This window comes from Passer montanus, unplaced genomic scaffold (assembly GCF_014805655.1).
Source record: "Passer montanus isolate IOZ18808 unplaced genomic scaffold, ASM1480565v1 scaffold58, whole genome shotgun sequence".
In the NCBI taxonomy this organism is placed as follows: Eukaryota; Metazoa; Chordata; class Aves; order Passeriformes; family Passeridae; genus Passer; species Passer montanus.
Window position 1 is genome coordinate 2,338,074 of NW_024370816.1, and position 26,405 is coordinate 2,364,478.

At 46.9% G+C, this 26,405-nt stretch overlaps 1 protein-coding gene and 1 long non-coding RNA gene across 2 annotated transcripts; both read right to left on the minus strand.

Moving 5' to 3' along the window:
* Window positions 1–275: 275 nt before the first annotated feature.
* On the minus strand, window positions 276–16,032 carry LHX9 (LIM homeobox 9). Its single transcript, XM_039726404.1, is given in 8 exon segments — window positions 276–4,958; window positions 6,115–6,317; window positions 11,484–11,839; window positions 12,577–12,779; window positions 14,531–14,649; window positions 14,745–14,778; window positions 14,780–14,814; window positions 15,804–16,032. Coding segments are annotated over 8 exon segments (1,437 nt in total). The 3' UTR covers window positions 276–4,700.
* A 3,163-nt stretch (window positions 16,033–19,195) lies between these two features.
* Window positions 19,196–20,680, minus strand: LOC120510500. The gene is made up of 3 exons (XR_005629519.1): window positions 20,477–20,680; window positions 20,101–20,233; window positions 19,196–19,433 (listed from the first exon to the last, which is right to left on the minus strand). It is a non-coding gene; the product is annotated as an uncharacterized LOC120510500 (long non-coding RNA).
* Window positions 20,681–26,405: the final 5,725 nt, after the last annotated feature.

Genomic DNA, 26,405 nt, shown 5'->3' on the forward strand with positions numbered 1-26,405 from the left:
TGATCAAGCTGATTTGAATTAAGTCCGCCATGCTAACCTTTTTCAATAGAACTTTACAATATACTATAAAACTGTTGTTTAAACAATCCTTCCCATAATTACCACCAATAAATGATACCTTTTTATTGCCATTAGAACACTCTTAGGAACTGGTTTCCAGTGATTGCTGCAGTAACCTGTACATAACTTTGTGCTATGTTGTAAGTAGCTGTATGGTTTTCTTTTTAGAATTCTGAAACTGGAAAGGTTTAAGAAAACATGCAAAATGCTGAGGATACACGTAAGTGAAATATTTAATGTCCATCATTCATAAAAGTTACATTGTTTACATAGGGTTCATTAGTATATAATAAAAATGTCATCTTAATGAAAGATTTTCTGGCAAGTCTTTTATATGTTAATTTGTTTAACATATGCTTTGGCTATACAGCTAAATAGGAATATATTTTAAAAACTCTTTCTGCAAATAGTTGCTTAACAGTTACAAAACCTCATTACTAAGAATTGTTATTGTTACACTTGCTTGTTGGCTTGTAAATATCATCTGTGATTTGAACAGGGAATCTTAGGACCAACTTTATGTAGCAAACGTGCTCATTGCATAGTGACCATGTAAACAGCTCAGGGACCCACAAATTATATATCCTTGTACTCTAGAGCCACTGTGTGAAGTACACACTGTACTGCTCATGTTTTCTTACATTGATGAAGAATTTGGGAATTGTTTTATTGTTAATGCTGATGGGAATTTCTTTTTTAAACAAGTCAGTTTTATACAAGAAGTTAAAAAATTAACACCAAAGGAAATAATTTTACACTGTGCAATAGTATTGCTACCTCATTATTTTTGATTTTAGAGATATATATATAGCATATTGGAACTGCACTGTACTGCTTCCTTTCAAAAGAAGAGTTTAAATTAGTTGGAACAATTAGCTATGTGTTTACATAAAGTTAACTATGTTTGCATCAAATAAAATGTTTATTAATGAAAGGTATTATACAAGAAACATCAAAGAGAAATTCATCATACAGAAATGTACACTATATGTGACAGATGGAAAAGTGCATGCAGAGTTGTCTCATTTTAAAAAAATTAGTTCTGAAACAATAGTACTAAAGTTACTGGGTTTTGATTCCTATGATCTTGGATGAGTGAAAAGTTCTCCTTGAATTTACAAAAATCCATTTAACAGATATGACTAGTACACATTAGCAAGCAAGTGGAATGAATGCACTCAGATTTTATTTTACAAGTACTTGTGCTTGACAAATGTGATTCTTTTTTTAAAAAAGAAAAGGTTTCTTCGAATATGGGCTGGGTAGATTGCTGCCAGGTTGCTCTGGTTTTATACATAGGTTCTCTAAATTTGTTTTTGATAGCACACAATTTGTTGAAGCCTTCGGTTCTGTTAATTAGACACCATAAAATAACGTATGTTTTGTTAACATTCAGGAAATGACATCAAGTCTTTTGTTTTTATTTTTTGGCTCAATAGATTTTTAAATGTATGATTATCATAACCTAATATTGTCTTTGTCTTCACTGCAGTGGATTTCCGATCAAACTTTTCCCCTTCTTTTAATACTTTAGGGAATTTTCAAACGTCGGGATGTTTGGCTGTAATGCCCCATGATTTGTTCTCCCTGAAAGAAATCATAGTGACAATTTATTAAACTACAGAGCAACCTGGCTTTTCGGGGTCTGCAATTCTATTTTGTGCTCAATATACCTAGCATTAAATCCTGATTCATTTCATCACACTATTTAGGTTATATTTGTCATGCAATTACTTTAGCTCCTAGTTTTCTGGCTCTTTTAGAGGGCTAAGACAGGGTTTCAGTATCAAATCAGTGGGGCATTACTTTGCATGTTCAAAAAAGGAGGTTAAAAGGCTAAAATCTAAATTGCACCAGCAGTAGCATATACATTGAATATGAAGAAATTGAAAACCTAAGAAGGAACTGTACTTTAAAATATTTAAAAGGCTGTGTTTCTGTGTTTAATACCAATTGTTCATAGGTACTGTAAAAGCAAAGAGACACACGGGTACATGTAGATCTTAAATTTTAAAAAAGAAACAAAACAAAAAAATCCCAAACCAAAAAAAAACCCCAACAAAAACTGATGGGAAATAAAACTCCTTAGATTCAAAATGGTTTATTCACACAAATTTAATAGGATATATCACAATTGTTTGGTCCATAAATATTTAGGGGAAATAGTTTCTATACAATGCATTTATCAATAAACAAAGAAACATGGACAATTTTGCTAGACCACTTACTGTACTATAAACACGAAGCTCAATATATAAGATTATTGGATTTATCAACTATATCTGAAAGAGTGCACAACTGCTTTCTATGACATGTTTGTCCCCTCTAACAGGATACACCATAAAAAGAGTTTCAGAAATAAGAGGTAAAACAGTACAAAACTAGTGAGGTGTCAAAAGGGCTTAAAACAGTTAATTTAACAAACAACACATATATCCTGATTTTTCACAAACTTACTCCCAAGGTATATCATAAGGCACATAGTAGAACTGAGTTTTAATTAGTCTACTTAATAAAGTAGATCTCTAGTACCATATATTGTTCTGTCAAAGAACAAAATTTATAAGTATCAATATTTTTACCTGTAAAAGTGTATTAATAAAGATCTCAGCCTTACCAAGGTCTTTTGGTCTGGTTAGTGGTAAATGCCCATAAGGTAATAGAAATAGGAAAAGTCAAGATTCAATATCCGTAGAAGATGATAACCATACTTGCTAAATATATAATGGCAAACACACCTTTCTTCTATTACAGTGTTAACATCTCTTCCATCATCTTTTTTTAAAAATAAGCTACTTTTCTGTGCTAATTTTCTAAAAACCCTGAGCAAAAATTACAATAATGCACTTTAATGTGGGCAGTGAACTGTCAATATGTAACCACACATTTATACAGCCAAAAAGGACACCTTTAAAATATATTAAATAGCCACTTTGACCACCAAAAAGAGATTTGATGGTGTCTAAAAAGTGGGGTATATGTGCAAAGTTATTCTTAACAATCCACTAAAAGCAAGACATAGATCTTGACTGGTTTTTGTTCGTTTTTGTTTCTGAGACTCTCCACAATCTAATTGGTGTTCAACTACAATAAAAGGATACAAATGAACATTCACCACTGCCCAGACCATTCAGACTTTTAGCTTAAATAAAACTAAAAAAAGAAAGATCACTATTGTAAACTAAGAAATGTATTCAGATCAGCATCCACAAGGCTTCTGAGTTTATCGGCTTTGAAGTTATTCACTGCCAATTACTGGTTTTGTGTGATTTTTGCTAACAATTTTTTTCTTTTATACAAAGTTTAAAAAGTTAAAGTATATGTTAGAGATATTAATGAACTAAAGATTTTAAGTTCCTGTGTTAAACAAAGTGTCTGATACAATCTCAGGAAACATCTAAAGAAAATTCAAAATAATAATGAATAAATTGTACTGAATTTTTTTTCCTTAAACATCTTAATAAATTATATTTTGCTTATTTCCATTTCCCTGAAAAAAAAAGTAGGATTTATCAAAAGTTCATTTGAATAGTACACATGCATACACCTTCTTGAAAATTATTTCTGTGCTCCCTAGAGTAACTGGGCAACCTCTTGTTTGCTTTGGAGGTACGGCATCGAAGCCGTGTAGCCAACTGCAATTTTTATCTTTTTTAATTACAAAAATTCAGAGCTGCTTGACAGAGAAAAATTAAAACCCCTCCCTAGGCAACATTTCAGATCAGTAGGAGTCTCCACTTGCATTGTTACTCTGCTGTTGTTACTTTCATGACATTCTTATAGGAGTGAGCTCACTCTGGAGGGTTTTTTCCAGATTTTGCCTCCTTAATGCGGGGCACAAATTTGGAGACCAACGGCCTGGTCCTGCCATCCTCACCCACACGTGCTCTCCTCACTGGGTCTCTCTCCAAGTCCTCCATCAGGCATGGCTTTCAGTGGTGGCCAAGGACGTCCCAGCTGGGTGCAGAACTGGCAGAGGAGCGTTTAGCTACCCCAGTGAGACTCCCCAGTGCTCAGAGAGAAGCAGGCTTGCAACTACTGCATTAGGAAAGAGCACTGGTACTTCCAGTCTGACTGTTTCCATGATTAGTTTAATTCATTTTGTATTTATTTTTCAGCATTTAAAAACAAATAGTACAAAACTTTTGGATGCATTATCAAAATAAAATTAAATTTGGGGTTCTTAAATGCTGTAAGTGAACATACAATCCTGAAGCAGCATTCTTTTGGCTATAATTAAAATTATTTTTATCTGGTTATCAGGGATGAATAGAGTCTTCTTTTTTTGGGAGGGGGAACAATCAATTTTTTTCAAGGTTCTGGAAATAAGTAACATACAATTTTAAGAGGCACTTATTAGAATGATTCATCACCTTCTCTTCAGTCATTTGATAAATTTAAAGAATTTGAGTACAATTTACCAACAACAAATGTTCGTATATTATAGCAACATATTACTTCAAACTCATTTGCCAGGTGGCTGCAGATGCTACACATCAAGCTGTTTATTTTCCCAAATATTTTGTGGGTTTGTTTGTTTGTTTTTTAAAAAGGCTTGAAAATAATAATAATTATAATAATAATTATAATAATAATAATAATAATGAAGAGTAAGAATTTAAAAAAAAAAAAATGAACTGTTAGAAAAGGTTCGTTAAGGTAGTTTGTGAGGGGCTCCCGGATTCGTGGCTGTCCAAGTTAGAGGTCACTGATGTCACTACAGTGATAGTGGGATTGGTCAGGTCTGTTAAAGTGGTCGCAGTGCCGGGTGGAGTGAGTGCGCCGCTGTCTGCTGAGGGCGGTGCCGGGAGCGAGGTGCCGTCAGCTTTATCGACACCCCCATTCTCCTGCCGCAAAAGGTTCCTTCTGAATTTGGCTCTTGCGTTTTGAAACCAAACCTGCAAACCAATCCCAATGGATTTCTTTACCGATGCTTGTTTTGCTTTGCTTATTTTTGTCTTTGTTCTCGCTTTTTAAATTCATTTTTGATGTTTGATTTTGTGTGGCACATCACCTAAGTCACTCTATAGATTTTCTTGCTACTGGTGGTCCTGACTCTCTGTGTACAGGCCCAGTGCTACAGGTGCTTACAGCCCTCAGAGAGCAGCCTTGAGAAAAATCTGCTCGCTCATTTACCCAAAGAAAGCAACTCTCTTGATGGCCATGTAGTGTTTCTTGGGTTGGGTAGCTTTGAGGTCAAGACACACAAAAATTGAGGCAAAGGGTGAGTGAGCAGATTTTTGCCAAGGCTGAAAGCTTGCCTTGATTATTTGAAAAGGCTGAAGAGGAAGGAGGGGTAATTACACCGTCCCTGTCTTACAGATTGTTGATATGGGTCATCTAGTCTGTCTGTTCTGTAAGGTTCACTGGCGGTGTTTGAGGTGACATGTAACACGGACAGGAATTGCCGCTAATAGATTCTCCTTCTACCTCACTCACTGCCCTTCTTTGGCACTCTGCATGTAATACACACCTCGTTTTAACTTCACTGAGCTATCACAGACCATATAGGGATTTTTAACATCATTTGCTAGGCTGTCCTTCACAGGGACTTTCGACTATGCAGGCCCTTAAGGAAAACAGTTGTCTAACAAGCATTGGGAGGGGGAGCCAGCTGGTCCTGGAGGATCATATTGGTCAGAGCTTACTTCAAACAGATCAGGGATCTGCTTACTGAGGGGCCACATTAACTCCTTCGGGGAGCCCAAAGGCTTCACCCATAAAATCAGTAGATTTGCCACTTCTGTCCTTAGTGCAGTCACCACAGAGAGACCATCGACCCCAGGAGATCTACTGGGTGGGTGGACTCTGAAGACATTCTCTTCATGGTGAGGATGCAGCTAATCATAAACCACAGGTTGGTGTTTGGCTGTCTCAGGCCAATAAGGCACACACATTTGGCACTTGTGCCACGTAATACCATACCCCTCTGCTCACCCACTAGGGACACACCCAGCAAAAGTATTTCTACGTATGTCGCTATAGTTACACATAAGGGAAAGGCTATTGACTAGCAGGGGGAAATTCTGTCAAGCCTGTGATGTGGCTTCTTACCTGCAGAACTCTCTTGGTCAGGCCTGTTTTCTGGGCAAGCTGCTTGAGGTCCTTGGCATCTGGGTTGTGGTTGATAGCAAAGTAGGACTTCATGGTACGAAGCTGGTGGTGTTTGAAGGAGGTACGCATGCGCTTTGTTTTCTGGGATGGGGGATAAGGCTGCTGGTCTCTGTCCAGGTGATCTGCCTCATTCTCATTACAACCTGTTGAATAAACAAAGTGGAACAAGGAGTTAGTGGCCATGCATTGTGGAGGATAAATGAATCAAGACAAAAATCTTGAGTAACAGGCAGGAGGGACGTCAGGCAGGAAGGAAAGCAGAAGGAAGGCAGGCAGGCAGGCAGGAAGGAAGGAAGGAAGGAAGGAAGGAAGGAAGGAAGGACTAAGATTGTACAAGGATAGGTACAGATGTGATAATTTATGAGACCAAAAGAGATCCAAAATATTGTCATTTCCTATCCTTATCCTATGTCCCCCAGGCCTGTGCCTACTAAGGGCAGACTTTGAAAGTTCTCTCTCCTTTGGCATTTATTTCAAACAAGTCTTTTCCCTGTGGTGATGGTTTTGCTTTGGGTGCTCAAAGAGTCATTCAAAATCTCATTCAGATTTTGAAATCTTACTCATTGAAACATTCTTAACTTGAGAGAAGAGTTAAGGTCAAACCAGCATTTTGAATGTTCCTGAGATTTTCCCCCAAATCACAAGCACCTATAAAAAGAGATGTACAGCAGGGAAGTTTTTTATGACAGTTCATCAAGAAAGCTGAGTTTTTTGCTGATAAAATGAATGCTTTTGGTCTCTGCCTGGGAGTTTATATGAACTGCTTGAAGCCCTTCATCTGTAAAACATATCCAGGAAGCAGTTGCATCAAGACTTGATCCAGACCCCCAACCCCAATCAGCAGTCAGTCTTAGTTAGGACATTTCTCCAAGCAAGAAGCTAGGGGCTCAAAACTTGAAGGGTTTCTCTTCTTCCCCTGATTCAGTATTTTCAAAGTGTCTATGAAGGATAAGTTTGTTTCAGATTACACATTTGTGGGTGTGAATTGTACACAAGGGTTGCAGCTGTTTGGGGATGGTGGCATCATTACTTCATATTGGAGAAAGAAATTACAGTATTAGCAAAAAGAAAAGTAAGAAATGCATCTGTGCTTTTCTTTTCAGCTTAAACAAAAGGGTTAGCAATTTCTAGGGTCTCATTTTATAAAGATAGTTCAGTCACACAGGAGAAAATTAATGGTGTCATCATAGCAGGGAATATTAATTAAAGAAGAGCTAATTAAAAATGTTTCAGAATGTCTGTAAATTGGACAGTTTCATTAGTTGCTCATTTTGATTTTTGAACTGCTTTCCAATAGTTACTGGATTATTTACAAGGCCTAGCTGATCTCCATTCCTAATTGAGAGAGGGAGAGAGAGAAGAGAAAGAGGGAAGGCACACAATACAGACACTGATGTTGGCAGTGCTGAAAACAGAGGCAAAGCAACTTGAAACCACAAGAAAATAAAAAGCTTCTTGAAGGTGTTTTCTCTTTTGAATTATAAGACAAGTCAACGTGAACAGATGCTGGTAAGACAGCACTTTGACAGAAAATCAGGTGAATATTTAATTATAGCTAGCTTTGCTCCTAGTCTTGGTAAGAAGTATATCTGTACTTTCAAACAAAGTAAGCTGACACTTCTGAAAAGACCAGGAGTTGAAAGTTGCCTTAAAAACAATTTCAGACCAGATTTGGATTGTATTTACTACTTGTTTTCACAAGCAATCACACTGCCTTCAGTCAAACTGCGTGGGCTGTAACTTATGAGCTGACATAAATCAGAGTACCAGAATTCAGTCCTCAGGTTTTACTTCAGAGTTGCAAACTGCTTGTTTGTGTTGTTTTCCTTGGGCCACTCGGGCTTGTAGCAGCAACACAACTTCTTCAGCCTCCTCTGTCCTGCTTACTGCCTTTGTTTCTGTACTCTACTCTTTTTTTCTTCTTTTTCTTTTTGTCAGTGGTCTACTTTATTTTGGTTTTTATTTTCAAGAGAAAATTAGAAGAGGGCTCCAAGTATCTTCAGACAATCCTGGTTTATACAAAGATGAGCTCACTCTGTTTTGTACAGTGTTGTGTGGTTTGGCCACATCGTAGAGCAGAGTCTTACACTATCTCCTGGAGAACTAAGGGAAAGCACAAAGGCAAGACACTGCTCATTTCATTGCAGCAGGATTGGAGGGTTGTTTAATTTTTGCTTTCAAAAGAGCTAGAACAGTTTGCTTCTTATTGCCAAGATTCTTCAAGTGAACTCTTCATAGTTTTTCACACACACACACACATAATGAAATAAAGTCAATAGCTCTTTGAGGAACAGATGTGTAAAATATTTTCCTATGGAAATCTTCTTCACCATCTTATTTCTATATCCTCTAAGCTCTAAGTCAACACAGTTTTCCTTAAAATATATATTAATTATATGATATAAGATTTAATATAGAGAAAGCCTTGAATGTTTTAAGCACTTCTGAATAGTTTCTTCCATTTTTCACATTAATTCCAGACAGCTTGCAAGTATGAGTGATTTCTACCTCATAACATTCTGAGTTATTTATTGTTGTTTCCACTTTACAACCAAGGGGCTGTGAAAAAGAAATTAAACTAGCAAACAAAATACAAAATAGAAAAGCTGTTGTAGATTCTACAGCAGAGTCTGATTTTCCATTCTGGACCAGGGCTCAGCTCCCCTGTAACATAATGTGCACACAAATCTAAGCCAGGGCCTGCTGGGTGGCTGTGAATACGCACATGCTCATGCTCAGCTGGGTGAAACTGTTGGCTCCATCGGAGTTTCGTTTTTAAAGCTCGGGGTCGTTTTCCATAATGGCTTGGCACATGGCATGGACCCCGCGGCTGGGACTGTTTGGGAAGGTACTCGGCTTACTGGGGAGGTCACAGCCGCGGAGTGCCGCGGGTGAGGTCCGGCCCGGTGTGCGGGGCAGGGCTGTGCCCGTGCCCGCCGCTGTCCCCGAACCCCGAGAGGGCGGCACACCGCGACACGGCCCGGCCACCGCCCGCCGGGGCTCGGGGCCCGCTGCGCCCTCGGAAGGCGGCAGCCGTGCATCCCGCATTTAATTTCTGCGGACTGCTTGCCCTTTGTAAATGATTACGTGCAAGAGTAGTTACTGAGTCACAGGGCAGAGGACGAAAAATGTGTGTAGGGAAGTGGCTGCCAATTAGTTAGAAACTTTTTTTTTTTTTTTCTCGCAAGAAGCGGTTTCATCTACTGCAACTCATTTCGTAGCTGTTCCAGATTCGCTTTCCTCCCCCTGGATTTGGGGCGCAGTGGGTCAATGGGCTGGAGCCGTTTGCACCGGATGCACGATTTGGCTGCAAACTTTCTCGAGACCATGTGTCAACCCTGGACATAGCTAGATAATGCTTATAAAAAAAAGAAGAAAATCACGGCCCTAACAGAAGAGATTTCTCAGCCATCTAGCCTGAGTCCAAAGCAGCAGAGCGTTTGTTGATTTGTTTTGGTTTGTTCTTTTTTTCTCTCCGTTGCCCGGAGGATTCTGAGTTCTCGATGCGGTGAACTGTATTTTCATAATGGGTGGTGCTTTTTAATCTGATTTGGAGTTAGTGGTACATCTTCTATGGCCCGTTGTTGTAAACAAGGGGGGTTTTAAGACCAGCACACAGAGATTATGTCAGCATTCGCAAATAATGTCTCTCTTGAGTCCTGATCTGAAGTTTAAGGGGAGCTTTATCATATCCATAACTCTTCATCTTACCATAACTTCTGATTCTAATTTTAACGCTAAATTGTCCCTAGGATTATTTCCCTTTAGGAATCTGGGGAATCGGGTGATGCTGTGTGGACCAGGGATAGAGACCAGAGCGGGGAGTGGGCACACGGGAAATCCACCATTGGAAGCTGGGGCTGAATGAATCCTGGCTGTGCTACAGGTTCCCTTTTCTTTAGCAGCTTTCAGGATTGATTGGAAGCCGCTCCGTAGCCCGGGATTCCAATGTCATCTTCAATTAACAAGGAACAATTAGCGCAGTGATTACCCTGGCTCCAAGGTCTACGCATCAGAGGAGATGAAATCGCCTTGCACAGCTCCCTGGTTCCCAGCTAAAGCCCGTTTCACGAGCGGCCCCAGAGGAGGTGCCGGGGGAGGGGTGGGGAGGGCAGGGGGCGGTGGAAGATTCCTTATGGATCTCAGTGGCAGCGGGTTGAGCTTGGTGCAGGAGAGAGAGCTCCGGGCCGGGAGCGGTGCTCTGTTACCGACCCGCGATTGTCGGAGGGGAGGCCGGACCCCTGTCCCGGCTCCCGGTGGGGCCGGCGGCCCGCAGCCCTGGGCCCGGAGCCCCGGCTCCCTGCCCCAGCCGGGACGGCTCCACGCTTCACGGGGAAGCACACCTTGCATCGCTCCTGCTTCCCACGGCTTTCTTTCCTCTCTTACCGTCCATGGGAAGCTGAAGTTTCCCTCAAACGGTTTTGGAGTCGGGAGTTGGGCAATTCGTATTTACCCTTCCTACTTTCGTCCTTCATCTAATGAAACTCTGCCTCAACTGCTTGGTCGTACCTGAAACTGCTTTACCTCCGGCCACTAGCACTGTTTATACACGGTTTGGGTACTCAAGTGACTGGAGTTATAGAGGATATTTAATACAGGGCAACACTTGTTCCTTTCCTACTGTTGAGAGAACAGAAATCATTCTCCTTAATTACATTTGTTAGGGTTTAGTTACAGGAAACAACATTTATTCGTTGACCTCTTGTACAGTTTGATCGTTTATGTGTCAGTAAAACAGAATTATTCAGCCTGAAGAATTAATCACTATAAATTCAATATATAAATTGAGTTATATGCATACTACATTAGTATTGTAGGAACCGTATACTATAACTTTTATTCTATTTTTTTCTGATTCATTTGGTTATTTGAGGTTTAAGTGGTGAATTTTTTTTAGCTAATCAAATATAAATAATGATAACTGTATCTCTGAGATTCTAGCAGAGAAAGCTATGTGGTTTTGGGGTTGGGTTTTGGTTTTTTGGGGGGAAGTTTGTTTTATATTTTTGGGTGGGTTGGGGGTTTTTTATTGGGTTTTTTGGGTTGTTTTTTTTGTTTTTTTTTTGTCTTTACCCTGGGAAGTGGCTAAGTTTGGGTGTTTGACATTAATAGGCAAAGACAGCCTTTGAGGAGGACTGCTGTTAGCTTTCCTGCAAATGCTCCAACCCTCAGAGGGCTGTTTGTTTGATTTTCCAATGGTTAAGCAAGATTTGGCCTGGCTGAGTTATTCACGCGCTGCCTGGCTGAGGGGAAGCCCGAGAACGCTCTGTTCGGGGGCGCGGGAGGCAGACCCGGCGTGTGTTTCCCACCTGAGTTGTAGCTGACGATGTCCACTCCCAAGGCAGGGCTCTTTCGTTTCCTGGGCCTCCCCTTCTGGACCGTGCCAGTGCCGTTGAAGTAAGGCAGGGCCAGCCCTCCGCTCTTGGCAGCCAGCTCGGTGTAGCTCAGCTGAGGGGGGTATTCTCCTTGCAAAAGGGACTCGAAGTGGGCCCTGCAGTAAACCAGGTTGTCCTTCATGCCAAAGTGATCGCCCGTGGTCAGAGTCTTGTTGCAGGTGGTGCAGGTGAAGCAGCTCAGGTGATAAACCGATTCCCTGGCTCTCATGACCATTTCAGAGGCTGAGATCCCAAGGTGGCAGCGGGCACATCTCTGCACGGAGAACCTTCTGAAGGAAACAGAAAAGTGGGCATCAACTAGAACGGCGAAGGCAGAGCTTGCCCCGGTACCTCCCGGCCACGTGAGGGAGCCTGTCCCCGAGAGGGTCGCGCCCCCCCCGGCCCAGCACTGCCCGTGACACCGGCTGTGGCCCCTGGCCCGCCTGGTGTCGGGACAGCCTCAGGGAACCGGCCCTGAGGTCCCAGGGGAGCGGCTCGCCCTCCCCAGAGCCGACCCCTTCTCGCAGACTTTGGCGAAGGCGCTGCCGCTGCCCGTGAGCGCGGGGCCGGGCGGGCCGGAGCGGGGGAATCGGCCCCGCTCTCCGGCGTTCCTGTCAGGACGAGAAGCGCCGCGGGGCGCTGGCCAGCGGACAGCTCTAAAACACGGGCAAGAGGGGCCCGCTCCCGGGCCCGGCCGCGGGGCTGCGGGGGCGGCGGGCTCCGGCCCTCGGGAAAACCGGCAAGCTGCGGCCAGAGGGAATTTCGGTGGGGTCTTTACGGAGGGAAGCCGCCGAGCAGCGGGAGAGCCTTCGCCTGTTTGTGCCCCGCCACACATGCTCAGTCAGCGCGTCCCCTGACGGCCCGTTCAGTTTGGAAACGTGCGAGACTTTTCTGGGGGGACGAAGGATTAAGGAATCGCTGACTGCGAAAAGCTACCTTTGAAAGCCCGTGTGGAGAAAAGAGCGTTTCGGTTCACAGTGCCTTTTGAGGGGATGTGTTTTAAACCCATGAGGACTGATTGCTGTACCTGTAGTAATCCTCCTTGCAGTAAATACTGCCGTCCTTGGCAAAGCAGGTGAGTTCTGACTCCAAAGCCAGTTTACATTCACAGCACTTAAGACACCTGAGGTGCCATTGTTTGTCAACAGCCAGCAGGTAATATCTGTCTGAGATCTTCCCTCCACAACCAGCACACAAAGCAGGCTTCTCGGGGCTCATGGGGGGCATGTTCTGCAAAACAACCACACCACAAGGGATGAGACAGGGAGAGAAAGACAGGCAGGCAGGCCGGGCTGGGAGCGGGTCCTGCGCAGGGCCCGGGGCTCGTTCAAAGGCACGGCTCTCTGGGACCAAACTCCTGGCTCCGGGCGGGAAGTTTAAGGGGGAACCGGGACCATCCCCGCGAGTAAAGTGTTTACCGCGATTCACAGTAAACCTCTCCTAGCGATCTGGTATCATTTCAATACGTGAAAGCAACGGATTAGGCCGCAGTAGGAAAAGCAGAGCTCATTATTTTCTGAGGTTCTGATCTTAAAGTCTGAGTCTTCCCCGTTTATTTTTGGGGTTTGGGGGTTTTTTTGTGTGTGGGTTTTTTTTTTTTTTTTTTTGGGGGGGGGCGTTGGTTGGTTTTTGGGGGTTTTTTTTTAGTGTTGTAATCTTAAAGCACTTCACAGGAACAGCATTTTAAAGTAGAAAAATACCGGTTTGCTGTTCCTAAAGTTTATGGCAGAGGGTTCAGGCTTGCGCTCATTCTGTGGCAAATTTTCACCCATATTTAAACGAGCGGCAACCGCGTCTCTAAAGATAGGCCTTTCAAAACAGGAGTAAGAGAAAGGAGACAGGTGGATGGTGTAAAGAGCAGCGAGTATGAACGCTCACCAGCCCGGCCAGGGACTTGGGCAGAAAGGTGGCACGGGCTGGTTTCAGCTCAAACCAGTGTCTTTTTCTCAGTAAACTTCTGCGAGTTCCCATTGATCTGCTCCCCACGAGGAGTGCCGCTCGGGACAAAGGGAAACGGAGGGACGGCGGAGACAAAAGCTCGGCCGTGAAACTTGGGGCAGTTTTGCTGATAAAGTAACAGGGGGGGAAATCCCAAACATCTTGTTCTAAAGTCTCAACTGTTTTAAAGAGGCAACTCTGCATTCATTTTTCAATCTGAAGTTGTGTTCCTCGCCTCCTTTCCTTTTTAGCAATGGAAAGATGAGTTAAATTTACATTGCAAATCCTCATGTAACAAAGCATGAGTTTATTTAAGAGGGGGGTAAAGGACCCTATGTTCCAAAACCTTAAAGCAGTTTTCCAGGCCGTTACTTTGTGCGCGATCGGCGGAAGCCCTACAAGTTAGAGAAAGGGAGATCTCGCTTTGCACAAAGCCCAGCGTGACACTCGATTTCTCCGCCATCCCTCAGTACATATCCGAAGACTTTGGTCCTTTTGACTAAGAGGAGATGTTACTTTCTAAGCAAAGTAGTCGGCCGGCAAAACACTCAGAGAGAGCGGTGCCTCTGTATCAATCACACACTTCAGACCAAAGACAGTTACGAAAAGTAAGTAGTCGCGGTTTGAGGTTTAATTTAGGAGGTGCCAGAAGGGCAGAATGAAAATAAAGCACCTCGGGAGCTCCAGCTGCAGCCCCGCTCGCAGGGGCAGAGCGGCCGCAGGCAGCCGCGGGGGCAAAAGGCTGCTCCGCCGCAAGGGCTGAAACCCCGTCTCTGCTACGATTTAGAGCAGTTTCCCCGCTAATCCAGAGAGCACACGCAGCGACACGGATTAGACAAATGTATAACCGAGCCTGGCCAGCACAGCACCCAGCCTTACGGGTGGGTTTACAGAGAGCGTCGGAAGGGGTTCCACAAGCAAGGGGTGACAGGGAAGGGACAGAGGGAAGCAGCGTCTTTCTCTTCCCCAAAGTCAGGGTCTGTCCCGACGCGGGTCCATGCTTGCAGGGATTCCCTTGCAAAGAGCGCCAGCTCCATTCTTACCGTGTCTCGGCCGTTCATCTGTCCCCCTTTGGCCAGGCGGGACTCGGTCTTGGATCGCCTCTCCATCTCCTCCATGATTCCTTGGATGTGGCCTCCGGAGATCCCGTGGAAAAGCATGGCTGGGGGACGGAAAGGACAAGTATTTTCTTCTGCTCTGCACCCCACTATTTCCATATACAGACCCCAGAGTCTTTAGATCATCCAAAATGTTTACACCGAGGCGCACAGCGCAGGGAGGGAGGTTGCAAATAGGAGCTTCTCTTTGCGCAAGCACTGAGGGCTTCCTGAAGATGTGCAGAAAACAAACAAGGGGGAGAAAATGTAATAATAATTAGTTTAAAAAATAAAATAATAAAAGCTAGCTAAAGGATCTGTTACTGGTCTGGAGAGCTGGGGGCTTCTGACTGGAGAGACTTGGACCTGGGGCAGTAGAATCAGTCGGGAAAGGATATAGTTTTGAATACAAAGAAAGCAAAAAGAAGTGCTATTTTCAGCAGTCCCTGGTTGCTTTAAAGTTCCCAGTGCCTGTAGGTTGGATTTGGGACTGCTGCTTTCCGGAGCTCTGTCCAATTTGTTAAGAGACTAAAGCCAGCCCATTTTTGATAATTTAGTAGGAGGAGTTCTCTCCCTTGAGCTGCCACTGATTTTTATTCAGACAACAAAGACCTGTCATACTCCTCTCAACCCCTAGTGATGGGCAAGCAGTGACAAACATTACGGTCGGGGCTGTGGGTGGGGTGGGATTTATTACCTCCCCCAAACACGGAGTCCCGGGAGTTGGAGGCGACGGCGCCTGGCGAGGGGCAGGGTGGCCCGCTCTGCCCCCGGGGCCCCGCTCCCCCGGGCCGCGCCGCGGGAACCTCCGTTCGGCGGCCGCTCGGGCTGGCCCCGCCGCGCCCGGCTCCGCCGCGGGCACGGGAGAAGGAAGAGGAGCGGCCGAGGCGGGCTGGAGAGGCCGGAGCGCTCCCCGGGCCCGCGGAGGGATGCTGAGCTGGGGGAGCCGGGGAGCCGGGGGCGGCCCGGGCAGTTCGAGCGCCTCCCGGGGCGCTGCCCGCCCTGCTGCCCGCGGTGCCCCCGCCCGTACCCGCAGCAGGACGCGGCCCCTCCGCGGGGCCAGTCCCGGCCGGCCGGGGACGCCCTAGCGCGACCCTCGCCCGCTGCCCGGCCGCGGCTGCGAGCGATCATTGTGTGCAGGGCACCCGGCGATGCATTCCTTCCAGGCTAATCTCTCTGTCTGCTCTCCCTCCCCTCCGTTCCCCGTTTTCCTACTTACTTTTCACACCGCTCTTCCTTGCCTTTCCCTGAAACAGCTGCTGGCTGTTTCCTGACACCTCGATCCCTACTGAAGGATCTTCCTGGCGGCAGTCCTGCGCTCCCTGCTCCCTGGGGAACACTCCACACCAAACCCTAGCGCGACTAGTGAAAGAAGTACCCCAGCCCCCACTTCCTTTCCAAAGCATCCCAGAGACATCCTCAGGGGCTCCTCGAGTCACCTCTTCCATGTAACCCAAGATTCAGGCAGCAAGTTTCCTCCCCTCTCTTTCCCCCTAAGTAGCTAAAATTAATGTTATTTGCAGATTGAATGTTGTTACATTCCTCCGAGTGCCAGAATACAGCTCATAAAACACAATTTCACACAAAGATGAAGTCAATCAAGTGAAATAAGCCGGGATTTTTTTTCTCTGTTGGCACACTAGACCCTGGACAGCAGGGCTGCTATTTACTGTAAGTAATGTAATTAGCCCTTTTGGATGGGAATCAATGTGTTGTATATATGTGTGTGTTTTAATAAGAGAGTAATAGCTATAAAACCAACGAGTCTCAAAAAGGGCTGAGGGAATCTCCCTTAAAAAGGGCAGATCCCTCCAGAAGCCGTAGTCTTCTGCAGAGCACTCCCGGACTGGAAGAAAAAAAAAATCTGTGTGTGGGGAAGGAGGAGGAAAAGATAGGCTTTCCTTGGAGAAAACAAGTCAATTAGCACAATAAGACATCAGGAAAAATAAACAAGGTGATTCAATCCGGGATACGGGAGCTATTCGCTCGGGATCCCCAATCCTCCTCCACCTCCTCCCTCCCGCGCCGCTCCGCGCCGCCCCGGCTGCTCGGGGGTGCTTCCCTGTGGCCCGCAGCCCCGCCGGGAACGGGAGCGGGGCCGGCACCCCCGCGGGGCTGCGTGGCCCGGGCCAGCCCGGCGGCTTTGTCGAGCGGCCCGGGAGGAGGGAAGGGAAGGGAAGGGAAGCGAAGGGAAGGGAGGGGCGGCGGCGCTGCGGGCGGGGGCGAGCCCCTGTGCGGGAGGGTTCGCCCGCTCGCCCTGCGCCCGGCAGGTACGGCCGGCGTGCGCCCGCCTGGCTCGGAGATGGCTGCGATGGCTGCGACAGAGCCAAAAAAATCTCCCTTAGAGACGAGTTTGTTTCTAATCGTTGCAATATAGTCTTTGCACTCTACAAGCACGTTCAGGGTTTGTTCTGGGTGTTTTCCCCTTCGAAGGAAATTTTTCTGTATTCTCCTCTAGTTATGTTGTCGGGGTAACTGCCCCTATTTCACGTTGCATGTGCTCTTCTGGAAATGGTCTGCATTTCCCGTGGCGTTCGGGTTGCCAAAGACACCCCGGCGTGTGCCAGGCAGGAAGGACCCTCGCTGACCCCCGCCCGCCCGGGCCGGCCCCGCAGAGCCCGCTCGGAAGCGCCGCCGCCGTCCCGCTGTGACCGTGTCCCTGCCGGGCTGAGAACCTCAAACTCATCGTGTCCGCCGGGAGCGGGAGGGGTCTGGGGCAGGCCCCCGGCTGCCGCTGGGCCCAGTTCCATCGGAAGCTAAAGTGGAGATCCTGTGCCCCTCGAGCAGGCTGTGCCTCGCCTCGGGTGCCTCGGGTGCGGGCACCGCTGCCCTCTCCCCCATTTGTCTCGTGTTTGCTGTCTCGGGTTCACCGAAACGCTCTGCAGGTGCGGCGTCAAAGCATCCAAGGCAGAGACACGGAAAATATTGCTTGCTAAATTCCCGTCTCTACCTTAGCTCGACGGCGCCGTTAGGAGTAATTGGGCAGACTCATAACAAAACTCAGAAATGACTGAGCCTCCTCCGGTTAGACACACTTAATTAATTAGAGGGTCCTTTCTTTCTGCTCCATCAGGTACGGTTAAGGATACGCTACTAGCTGCTGCTGCTCCAGTAAAGGAGGCCAGGGGTTTCCAAGGCGTTTTCTGATTAACATCCTAATGCTGGCAGACCACTTCTTACCTAAAGGGACACTAAAAGTTTGTTGCTAGCATCAAACGTGACTTCTCCGTTTCCAAAAGGCCTGTAGGAGATCAAGGTAAATCTATTTCAATGTTCCTGAGATCTCATTCCTCGCTGTGAACTGGAGCTCCGCTGCTCTAAGGCAGGCTGGTAGCGAGAGGTTGCCATTATAGCACGAGGGATTCCGTACAGTTTTGCTGGTTTGCTTGGGGGGTGGGGGAGAGAAAAGCTCACAAAGAACACGACAGGGAACCTAAAATCCAAATCTACGAGCCTGCCCCTCATGAATCCATCGGCATTAGCACTTTGTCTGTGAACGACAGTTTTCCATCGCAGGGCGCTTTTATCTCCTTTTGCCATAGCATTTGAGAAAGAATATCTGATGTGCAATATTCGGAATATTTTAGTAACGTGACAGGCGCTCTCGATCTTTTCCTTTCTGTAAGGCTCTACCCGAACTCCCCGAGCTAATGGGGGGCTGATGGGGATGATGAGGGGTACATGGCTGTGGGGATTTCCACAGGTACAGCGTTTGCCTGCGCACGCAGGGCTGGAGAGCTCCCGCGGCCATCCCGCTGGCCGGCTGCAGCCCCTGCCCGCAGCTCCGCGGGCGCTGCCTGGAGCCCCTTCCACCTTCGCAATTAGCGTGGGTGCCCTGGGAAGGTTTCAGCGTGCGCTCCCCGCATCCGCTCTGCCACCCAGCCCGCGTTCTCCCTGGCCACGGGCTACGGGCTAAAGCCTAGCACAGCGTGAACGATCTCGTGTTTAGTTCGGAGGATTTAGGACAAGGTCTATATGCAAATTAATAATTGACCAACAATAATTAGGAGAAAGGGGAGGGTGTTCAGGCGGGGGGTGGGGAGGAGGAGGAGGTGTTCTTTGAGGAGAAGTGGTTTGGATTTCGCCTGCCGCATTTGAGGCCGTGGCGTGTCCGGCTGCAGGCGCAGGGCGCTGCCCGGGCCAGCCGCCTCCCGCCCCGCAGGGCACCAGAGCTTCACACCCTCTCCGTCAGCACCTGAACTTTTCAAGACACTTCCAGTTTAATCATTTCCAGAAATTTAAAGCGCGTCGTAATAACAGCAACAGGATTACGATCCTGTTGCCTGCAAGTCGGGTGGTTAAAGCCAGGTCTATTTTTAAATCCTAACGCTATTTTCTGATCTACGAGCTTGTGGTGGAGTGCAGTGCTATTAATGATCAGTCTCATCTGTTTGTAAAGTCCGCGGGCACTGCAACCAATCTAGACACAAAGAAGGGAAATCTGAATAGAATTACATCTCTTGGTGGTGGCACTAAATGTAGCTAATACAGTTTTCAGTATTCAAATAGGTTGCGGTTTATTTTATCTCATTTTTAAAAATTATTTTTTATTTTAAAAGACATTATTTAAAATTGCGCTTCGGAGTCAGATCCAACGTATTTTACCGTCACCATCTTTCTTCTCCCTTGAGTCCTCTCGAGTGTTCCGTAAAGCAACTTTGGGATCGCTGTGCTAGGGACATGTTAAAGGCGGTGCATGGCAGCCAGACTCGGGCACCAGCCCCTCTGCTCCCCTGCCAGGCTGCGCGGGGCTGGCGGTGCGAGGGACACAAGCGCTGGGTGTTTTAAGCGTTACCGGCATCGGATTAAAACTCCCCAAACCTCCAATGTGCTTGTAGCTCCCGGTAATCTGAAAACATGTCAATTAAGACACGTATTCATCTGCTTAGGGAGATGATATTTAAATAAGAAACAACTAGGTGCTTTGCACAGTAATCCCAAACACATATCTTCCATAGCCAAGCGCTGTGATTGACCACAAACAAGTGATCACACAGCCAGAAGAAAGCAGGAGAGGCAGATTATTGTCTAACATGAAACTGTTCACCGCCCAGGACCTCAGCACTGTCAGCTCCATAGTTGTCTGGTATTAGCTGTAATCGTATTTGCACTCCGCTTGTAATTAAGCCATTGGAAATTATCATATTTTGCTGCTTTTGAAAAGGAATCCCTTACAGACTGGATTACAGACAGGTGAAAGAAGTCATTCCATTTAAAAAGAAAAAATTAAAAGAAGCACAAAAGAAGGAGCTTTTTTTTTTTTTTTTTTTTTTTTTTTTTTTTTTTTTAACTGAGCTGAAAGGCTCAGGCTTCCCAAGCTGAGCTATTTTTCTAGATTAAAACATAGATGCATGAAATATTATCTGCGAATACACCTGGGGAAAGTACCGTTCTGTGTTGTTAAAAAAAATCCCAACCAAACAAACAACACCACGGCGCCAAAGAAACACCCTGGAAATTACATCCGTGAGGTCCAAATAGCTGCATTGGTAGCAAAGACTCATGCAGGAGCTTACCTTGAGACCTTAGAAGCTTCTTCCAAAATTGTACCCTCCTTAATGAGTGATGAGGGATGGGTTTTGAATGGAGAAGAGACGCAATGATCTAGCCAGTAGATGGAGGTTGTTCCTTGCTCCTAGCAGAGGATCCCTATGTTAATTAAAATAAACAAGCTGCTTGGTGGAAAGGTTTTTTTTCCTCCCTTCTCTCCCTCTCTCTTCCCGCCCTCTGCATAGCCTCTGATACAGAACTGACGTGAATTTCTAACCTCTGACCTTTCACCAATATGCACTGATACCTGCCTTTTATTTACTGTTTGTTTCGAAATATTTCCGAAAACAAAACAAATAAATAAAGAAGAAGCCTGAATGAAAGCAAAAAAATAAATCCCACCTCTCGATTTTGGCTGGTTTGCTGGATTTTCTTGATTAGCTGTCTCAGCTCCTCAGTAATCAGGTGAGGTGTTAATGGGGAGCTGGTTGTAAATAAAACTAATAAAGCAAAGAACATATTAGGAAATTAAAAAAAGGCGAGGACTGAGAGGCTGTTAAAAATATTGTAGCGAGCTGAGCGTTTCCCCATCACGTCGTTTTTTTCGTTCTGTGCTTATTCACAGCTGAGCAGCAAACCCCGGGTTGTTGCCATCTCTCCAGATTTTTTTTTTTCAAATCGCATTGAACCAACCATGGACTGCATCAACCCTTCCCACTTTCATAAAAAGCCTCTCAAATGGAGTCGCTAAACAGCAAACTTCAGCCTGATCTGATGTGATATGATATACGGATTCATGGAGCAACCTCGCTTTGCCAAACCCGATGAAACTGTGAGTTGTCATGCAATACTACGCAGTCAAACCTGGGATAATTGTAAAAGTGAACCCAATTTAACCCATTAGAATAAAATCAGATGCCAAGATGAATCGGAATCATTGCTTCTTAGGTGACAGTACTGATGACAATTGATCCACCGGCTCAAAACAATAGAAGAATATAGGGTCGGGAGTCATTTCTCGTACTTCCTCCCGGGGGGAAGCGGGAGCCGCCCGGGAGGCAGGAGCCGGCTGCCGGCCGGGCTGCGGCGGAGCGGCTCTCGCAGGAGGGAGCTCACTGCGAGCACCCTGGAGCCGGGGAGCTGATTGTGCAGCAGCCACACGAGATGACTTCTCGCTTTGGCTTTGTTTGCCCGTTCCTCTTAACTCCTGCGACAGTTTCTGTCCTTCTCCCCTGAGCCATGTGACCCTCAGGTCTACGTGGCCAGCTTGGTAATCTATCTGAAAAAAAAAAAAAAAAAAAAAAAAGGCAAGGGATGCTAATGATCTTCCTTGGAGTTTGTCAGCGGAGCCCCGGCGGCGAGCGGAGGAAGCAGGGCGGACGCGGCTTCCCGCCGGGGTGCGCACCGGCGGCCGGGTGGGGGTCCGCCCGTGCGCTCTGGGCAGAGCGGCGGCTCCCGGTGTGCTCCGGCTCGGCAGCAGCCGGGGAACGGCGCGGCGGCACCGGGAGCATCTCTCCCCGCCCCGGCTCCGTCCCGGCCGGCGGGGGGAGGCCCCGCGCCCGCCCTCCCGCGGGCAGGGCTGGCGAGCGTGGGCAGCCCGGCGGGCCGTGCCCGCGGGCCTCGTGAGCGCGGCCGGGCAGCAAAGGGCACATCCCACGCAACAGCAGCGGCTCACCTGGAGAAACCGGCCAGGGACGTGGGTCGGGGGTGTGTGCGTGTGTTTGTGTGGGTACTTCTGGTGGAGAACCTCAAAGCCTAGTATGTCTCTGCAGGAGGAGTGGATTTAGGGCAGGGACCAAGAGCTTTCATCACTCAGGGCTTGCCGTGCCAGCTCCGGGGCTATTGCAAACCCGTCTTGCTCCCGTGGTTCGGATGGCGAGAGCTTTTAGAATAAGGTTTCGTTAAATCCGCTGGCCATCAGGAAGTTTAAAGGCATCCCGAGCAAAATCGGGAGCAGCTCCGAGGCAGGGGTAGCTGAATCCGTCGTGCTGTTTGTGCGTGCCGGGAAGCGGCTGAGCGCGCAGGGAGAGAGCGGCCTTCATGGGACTTGCTGTCTTCTTAACCTCCCTGAGAGAGCAGCCGCCATCTGCGCCAAGGTACAACAATAAGAATTATTAGTATCATAATCACCACGGTTGTTATCCCTGAGACTTTGAGGAAGAAGCCCAGCCCGGCTCCGGCTCGGGCCCGCTGGACGCCCCAGCCACAGACTCTGCCCCGTTCCTCCTCTTACTCCCTAAAACGCCTAAAATATTTTTTCCCCTTCCTAATTACCAGCGCTCTGATGAGAGCAGGAGGCAGAGGAATATGCAAGGCTCATAATAAGCCACCTGCTGCGTCGTGCCTAACTAATGTTATGCTTTATTTCATTACTGCTGCCGCGGCAGCAGCACCGGCCCGTGCGTTACAAATTCCCCACCCAGCGCGGACAGCCGGGACAGGACCCGGCACGCTGCGGGACCGGGGCTCGGCCAGGGACAGGGGCCGGGGCTCGGTTGCTGCTCACGGAACGCGGACCCACGGGCGGTAGCTCGGCGCGGGCCCGGGTCCCGCCCGCTGCTGCGGGGCTCGCAGCCCGCCCGGTCCGTTCCGAGCTGTCTCTCCCCGCAGTGACCCCCCTCTCCACCTATTTGCATGCCCACGCGAAGCTATATAAACAGCAGTAATAGCCTCATACATTACATCAGTATTTGTTAGCACAACCATTCCGAGTCATTTCAGATATTTGGACTCGGTCTGTTCAGTGTAGCTTCAACCTATTGACTTGCCAGACGAGATGTTCATGTGGACCCAGTTGCTAAAACCATGAAAACAGACTTTAGCTCTAAACTGTGCTACTCTCCCATCTGACGGATGTTAACACACAAATGAAATCCATTTGGATGTTTTTTTGTTACCAGAAGGCTGCGCTGACGTTCAAATGATCTAAATCTTAGCATCTGGAAGACTGTACAAGCATCTTTTTTTTTTTTTTTTTTTTTTTTTTTTTTTTTGAATAGGTTTCAATGCATTTAGTTCAACCCAAGCTGAGGAAGGATCAAAATGGGACACCAGGAAACTGACAATAGCTTCTCATCTAAATGAAACTGTTTCATCTGAAAGCACCAAAAAGAAAAAAAAATAATAAAACACCCTAAGTCTTTCCATTTACTACAGTCCCTCCGGGTAACCCCAAACCCTCCCAGCCAAGGTCCATCATGGAGCTGCTGCGAGGCACCGGGATGTCCCGAAGGCCACCACGGCCTGCGAGTCCCCCCGCTGGCAGAGCGCTCCGCGGGGACAGCAGACCAGCTTCATCTCAGGAATACTTTTTGGGCTGGGATTCATTTAGTGTTTTCTAGACGCAGCAATTCATCGACACTATGATAGAACACGTTGTGTGAGTGCCATTCAGCCTTAATGAAGATCTGTGGGAGAAGTCGTGCGAGACAATAAATACAGCGGTCCGGATGTCGGTGACTTTAGCAGGAAATAAAGGAGGGCTCCCTGTTAATGAAACAAAGATGTGGGAGCTGCTGGCAAGGGCCTCGAATGTACAGGAGTGCTTAGTACCTCCTGGGTGCTCATGAATATCTGTGGTGTGCTTTACACTTCGTATTATGTTTGCAAACCGAATTCTTTTGTCTTTCGACGTTTTTACAAACTTGGATGCTAAACAGAACGACGTTCAATCAATTACAAAGAATTTAAATTATTCAGGAACCTAAGCGATTCTGTGGAGCCTTTCTTTCTCCCATCCCCCTCCTCAGTGCCGGGCATTTAATCCGGTGGCAAGTGTGTCGGGGAGCCGCCTCGGCCCTGCCCCAGGGCGGCGGGATCACGGCCCGGGGCCCGCGGCGGAACCGCGCGGCCCGGCCTGCCCGGCGGCGGCTTCCCCGCCTCCCCTCGGGAGGGCTCCGGGGCCGGGCCCGCTCTGGTGCCTAGGCATGGCCGAGCTCGCTGTGCAGAGGCGTCGGAGCATCCTCCGGAGCAGTCGAAGGGGATGGGCTTATCCCAAAGGGCGGATTTTCCCGGTACGCGGCGGGAGCGCTCCGCCACCCCGGGCATCCGCCTGTGCCGGTGAGGAGCGACAGCCGGCCCCGGCCGGGCTCACAGCACACACAGAGCACACAGAAAACAGAGCACAGAACACACAGAGCACACAGATCACAACACGGAGCACACAGAACACACACACAGAGCACACAGAACACACAGCACACAGAACACACACACACCACAGAGCAACACACACACAGCACACAGAACACACACCACAGCACACAGAGCACACAGCAATACACAGCAAACACCACACTCCACAGCACACAGTAACACAGCACACAACACCCAGCACACAACACCCAGCACAACACACACCACTGTCTGTCAGTGCCGCCCTCACCTGTGAACAGTCCAAACTCCTGGGTATCAACGATATTTGGCCATCATATTGCTTACAAAAGTAATGCTAGATACACCTGTGGGATTTACAGATCACATGTGCTCCCTTTCTTAGTTTCTTTTAAAGGGAAAATAATTGTATTATGGGGTTGTAGCCCGTTACTTGTAGCACAAATGAAAGTGAAAGGGATTCACTGATGTGCTGTTGAAAATACACGTTTGCATATGGTTCAGTTTGTGGTTTATGGCAATTAAAACACATTCACTGGGAGCCAGGATCAGGTACAGCAAATGCCAGTATTCCAGCAGTAGAAGCCACAAAGAGGTGATGAGTTTCAGTTTCACAGCCACTCTCACAGAATGAAAAAAAGCTAATGGTAATTTATTAAAAAAAAAAAAAAAGAAGAAGAAGAAGAAGAAGAAGAAAAAAAAAAGAAGAAAAAATTATTGAAATGCTTCTTTTTGGACTCATTTTCACATTAGCTTGCTCATATGGACACTGCAGAAGAAATAAAACAAGTCCTTATTGCATTACTTGGTAATCAGTATGGAAAAGCCCAACCCTGTTTATGGTTAACAAGAATTGTTAATGATACATAAATCATTTGATCTATCGTGCCCTCCAGTCTTAAAGGATAATAATGGCAACCCCAAGCAAATGGTCCTAATTAGTGTCCAAGAAACCACTTCCTAAATGTATCCTTCCAACTCATTCCAGTTTGACTGTCCAGAACAATCTTTTGTTCTGAAATCCCTTTATTTTGTGTGTAACTGCAAAAATGCTCTGCATACCGGTGCTCCAAAAATAGTTCATTTCAGGGTACAGACCAGCACAGGGGGCAGGAGCGAGGACGACGTGATCCCAGTCTCTTGCTGTTGCCTGTAAATCGGTCCCAATCATTTGAAATTCTATTTCCCCGAGGCCTTGCCTCCTGACAAGTCTCCGTAGAAAAGTACCAAAGGGGAATTAATCAAAAAAATCGTGTCACTGCCGCCTTTTGGTCTGCAACACAAACTTTGAAAAGCCAAACCCAGAACCGGATCCAGGACCAAACTGTGCATATTCGAGCTGCCTGTCACGTACTTCAACCCACTCCTCCCACCGTTTCCAAGTGTGATCTGTAGGTTAAATGCACCGTGGCACAGGCATAGATACCACACCTCATGTGGTACCCAGGTGAAGGTTCGGGCACACCCTGGAGGAGGAACAGAGCTTGGCCCCGGGTTATTGTGGCCTTGGTCTTTCTCCACTGGAAGCAGCACAGCTCTCACTGTTTGCTCCCTCAGGAGGCTTCTTTCTCGGATGTACAAAATTCAAAGTGCCATTTCTCATTAGCTGGAGTACCAGATCCCGTTGCTTCACGAATATAATCTGCTCTTCCACTGAGTCCAGCATCTTCTGCCACTTTTCTATCCTGTAGCTACTCACAAAATATCATTCCTAAAGTTTGAAACACAGTGCTGAAAAGCTGAACTACATTGGACACATAACACATCTTGGTCCCTTGCATCTTGTTGTTGGTTTGGTGTGGTGGTGTGGATTTTGGTTTGGTTGGGGTTTTGGGGGTTTTTTTTTGGCCTTTTTTTTTTTTTTTAATGAAAGCTGGAAGGAAACAGGCTTTCTGGCACGGGTTCTCTTCCCAAGCGTGATGGACTTGCCAAGGGAAATAGAACTTCTATAAAACGACAGTCAATTACATCGCTGCTGTGTAGTGCTCTTTATGCTATTTCCAGGAGATAACGCTAATGGGAAATGCTGCAATATTTTAACCAAGAAAATCTGTCAACGATCTTTCCTGGACTTAAAACGTCCTTGACTCATTTAAAGTCACGGTAAAACACATAAGATGGGTTGCCAACTCTCACTACCCCAGCATAAATAATTTTACTAAGTCGCAGAGACAACATACAAGCTGATGCCGAGAGGTTTCTTACTCACGTGTCTGCA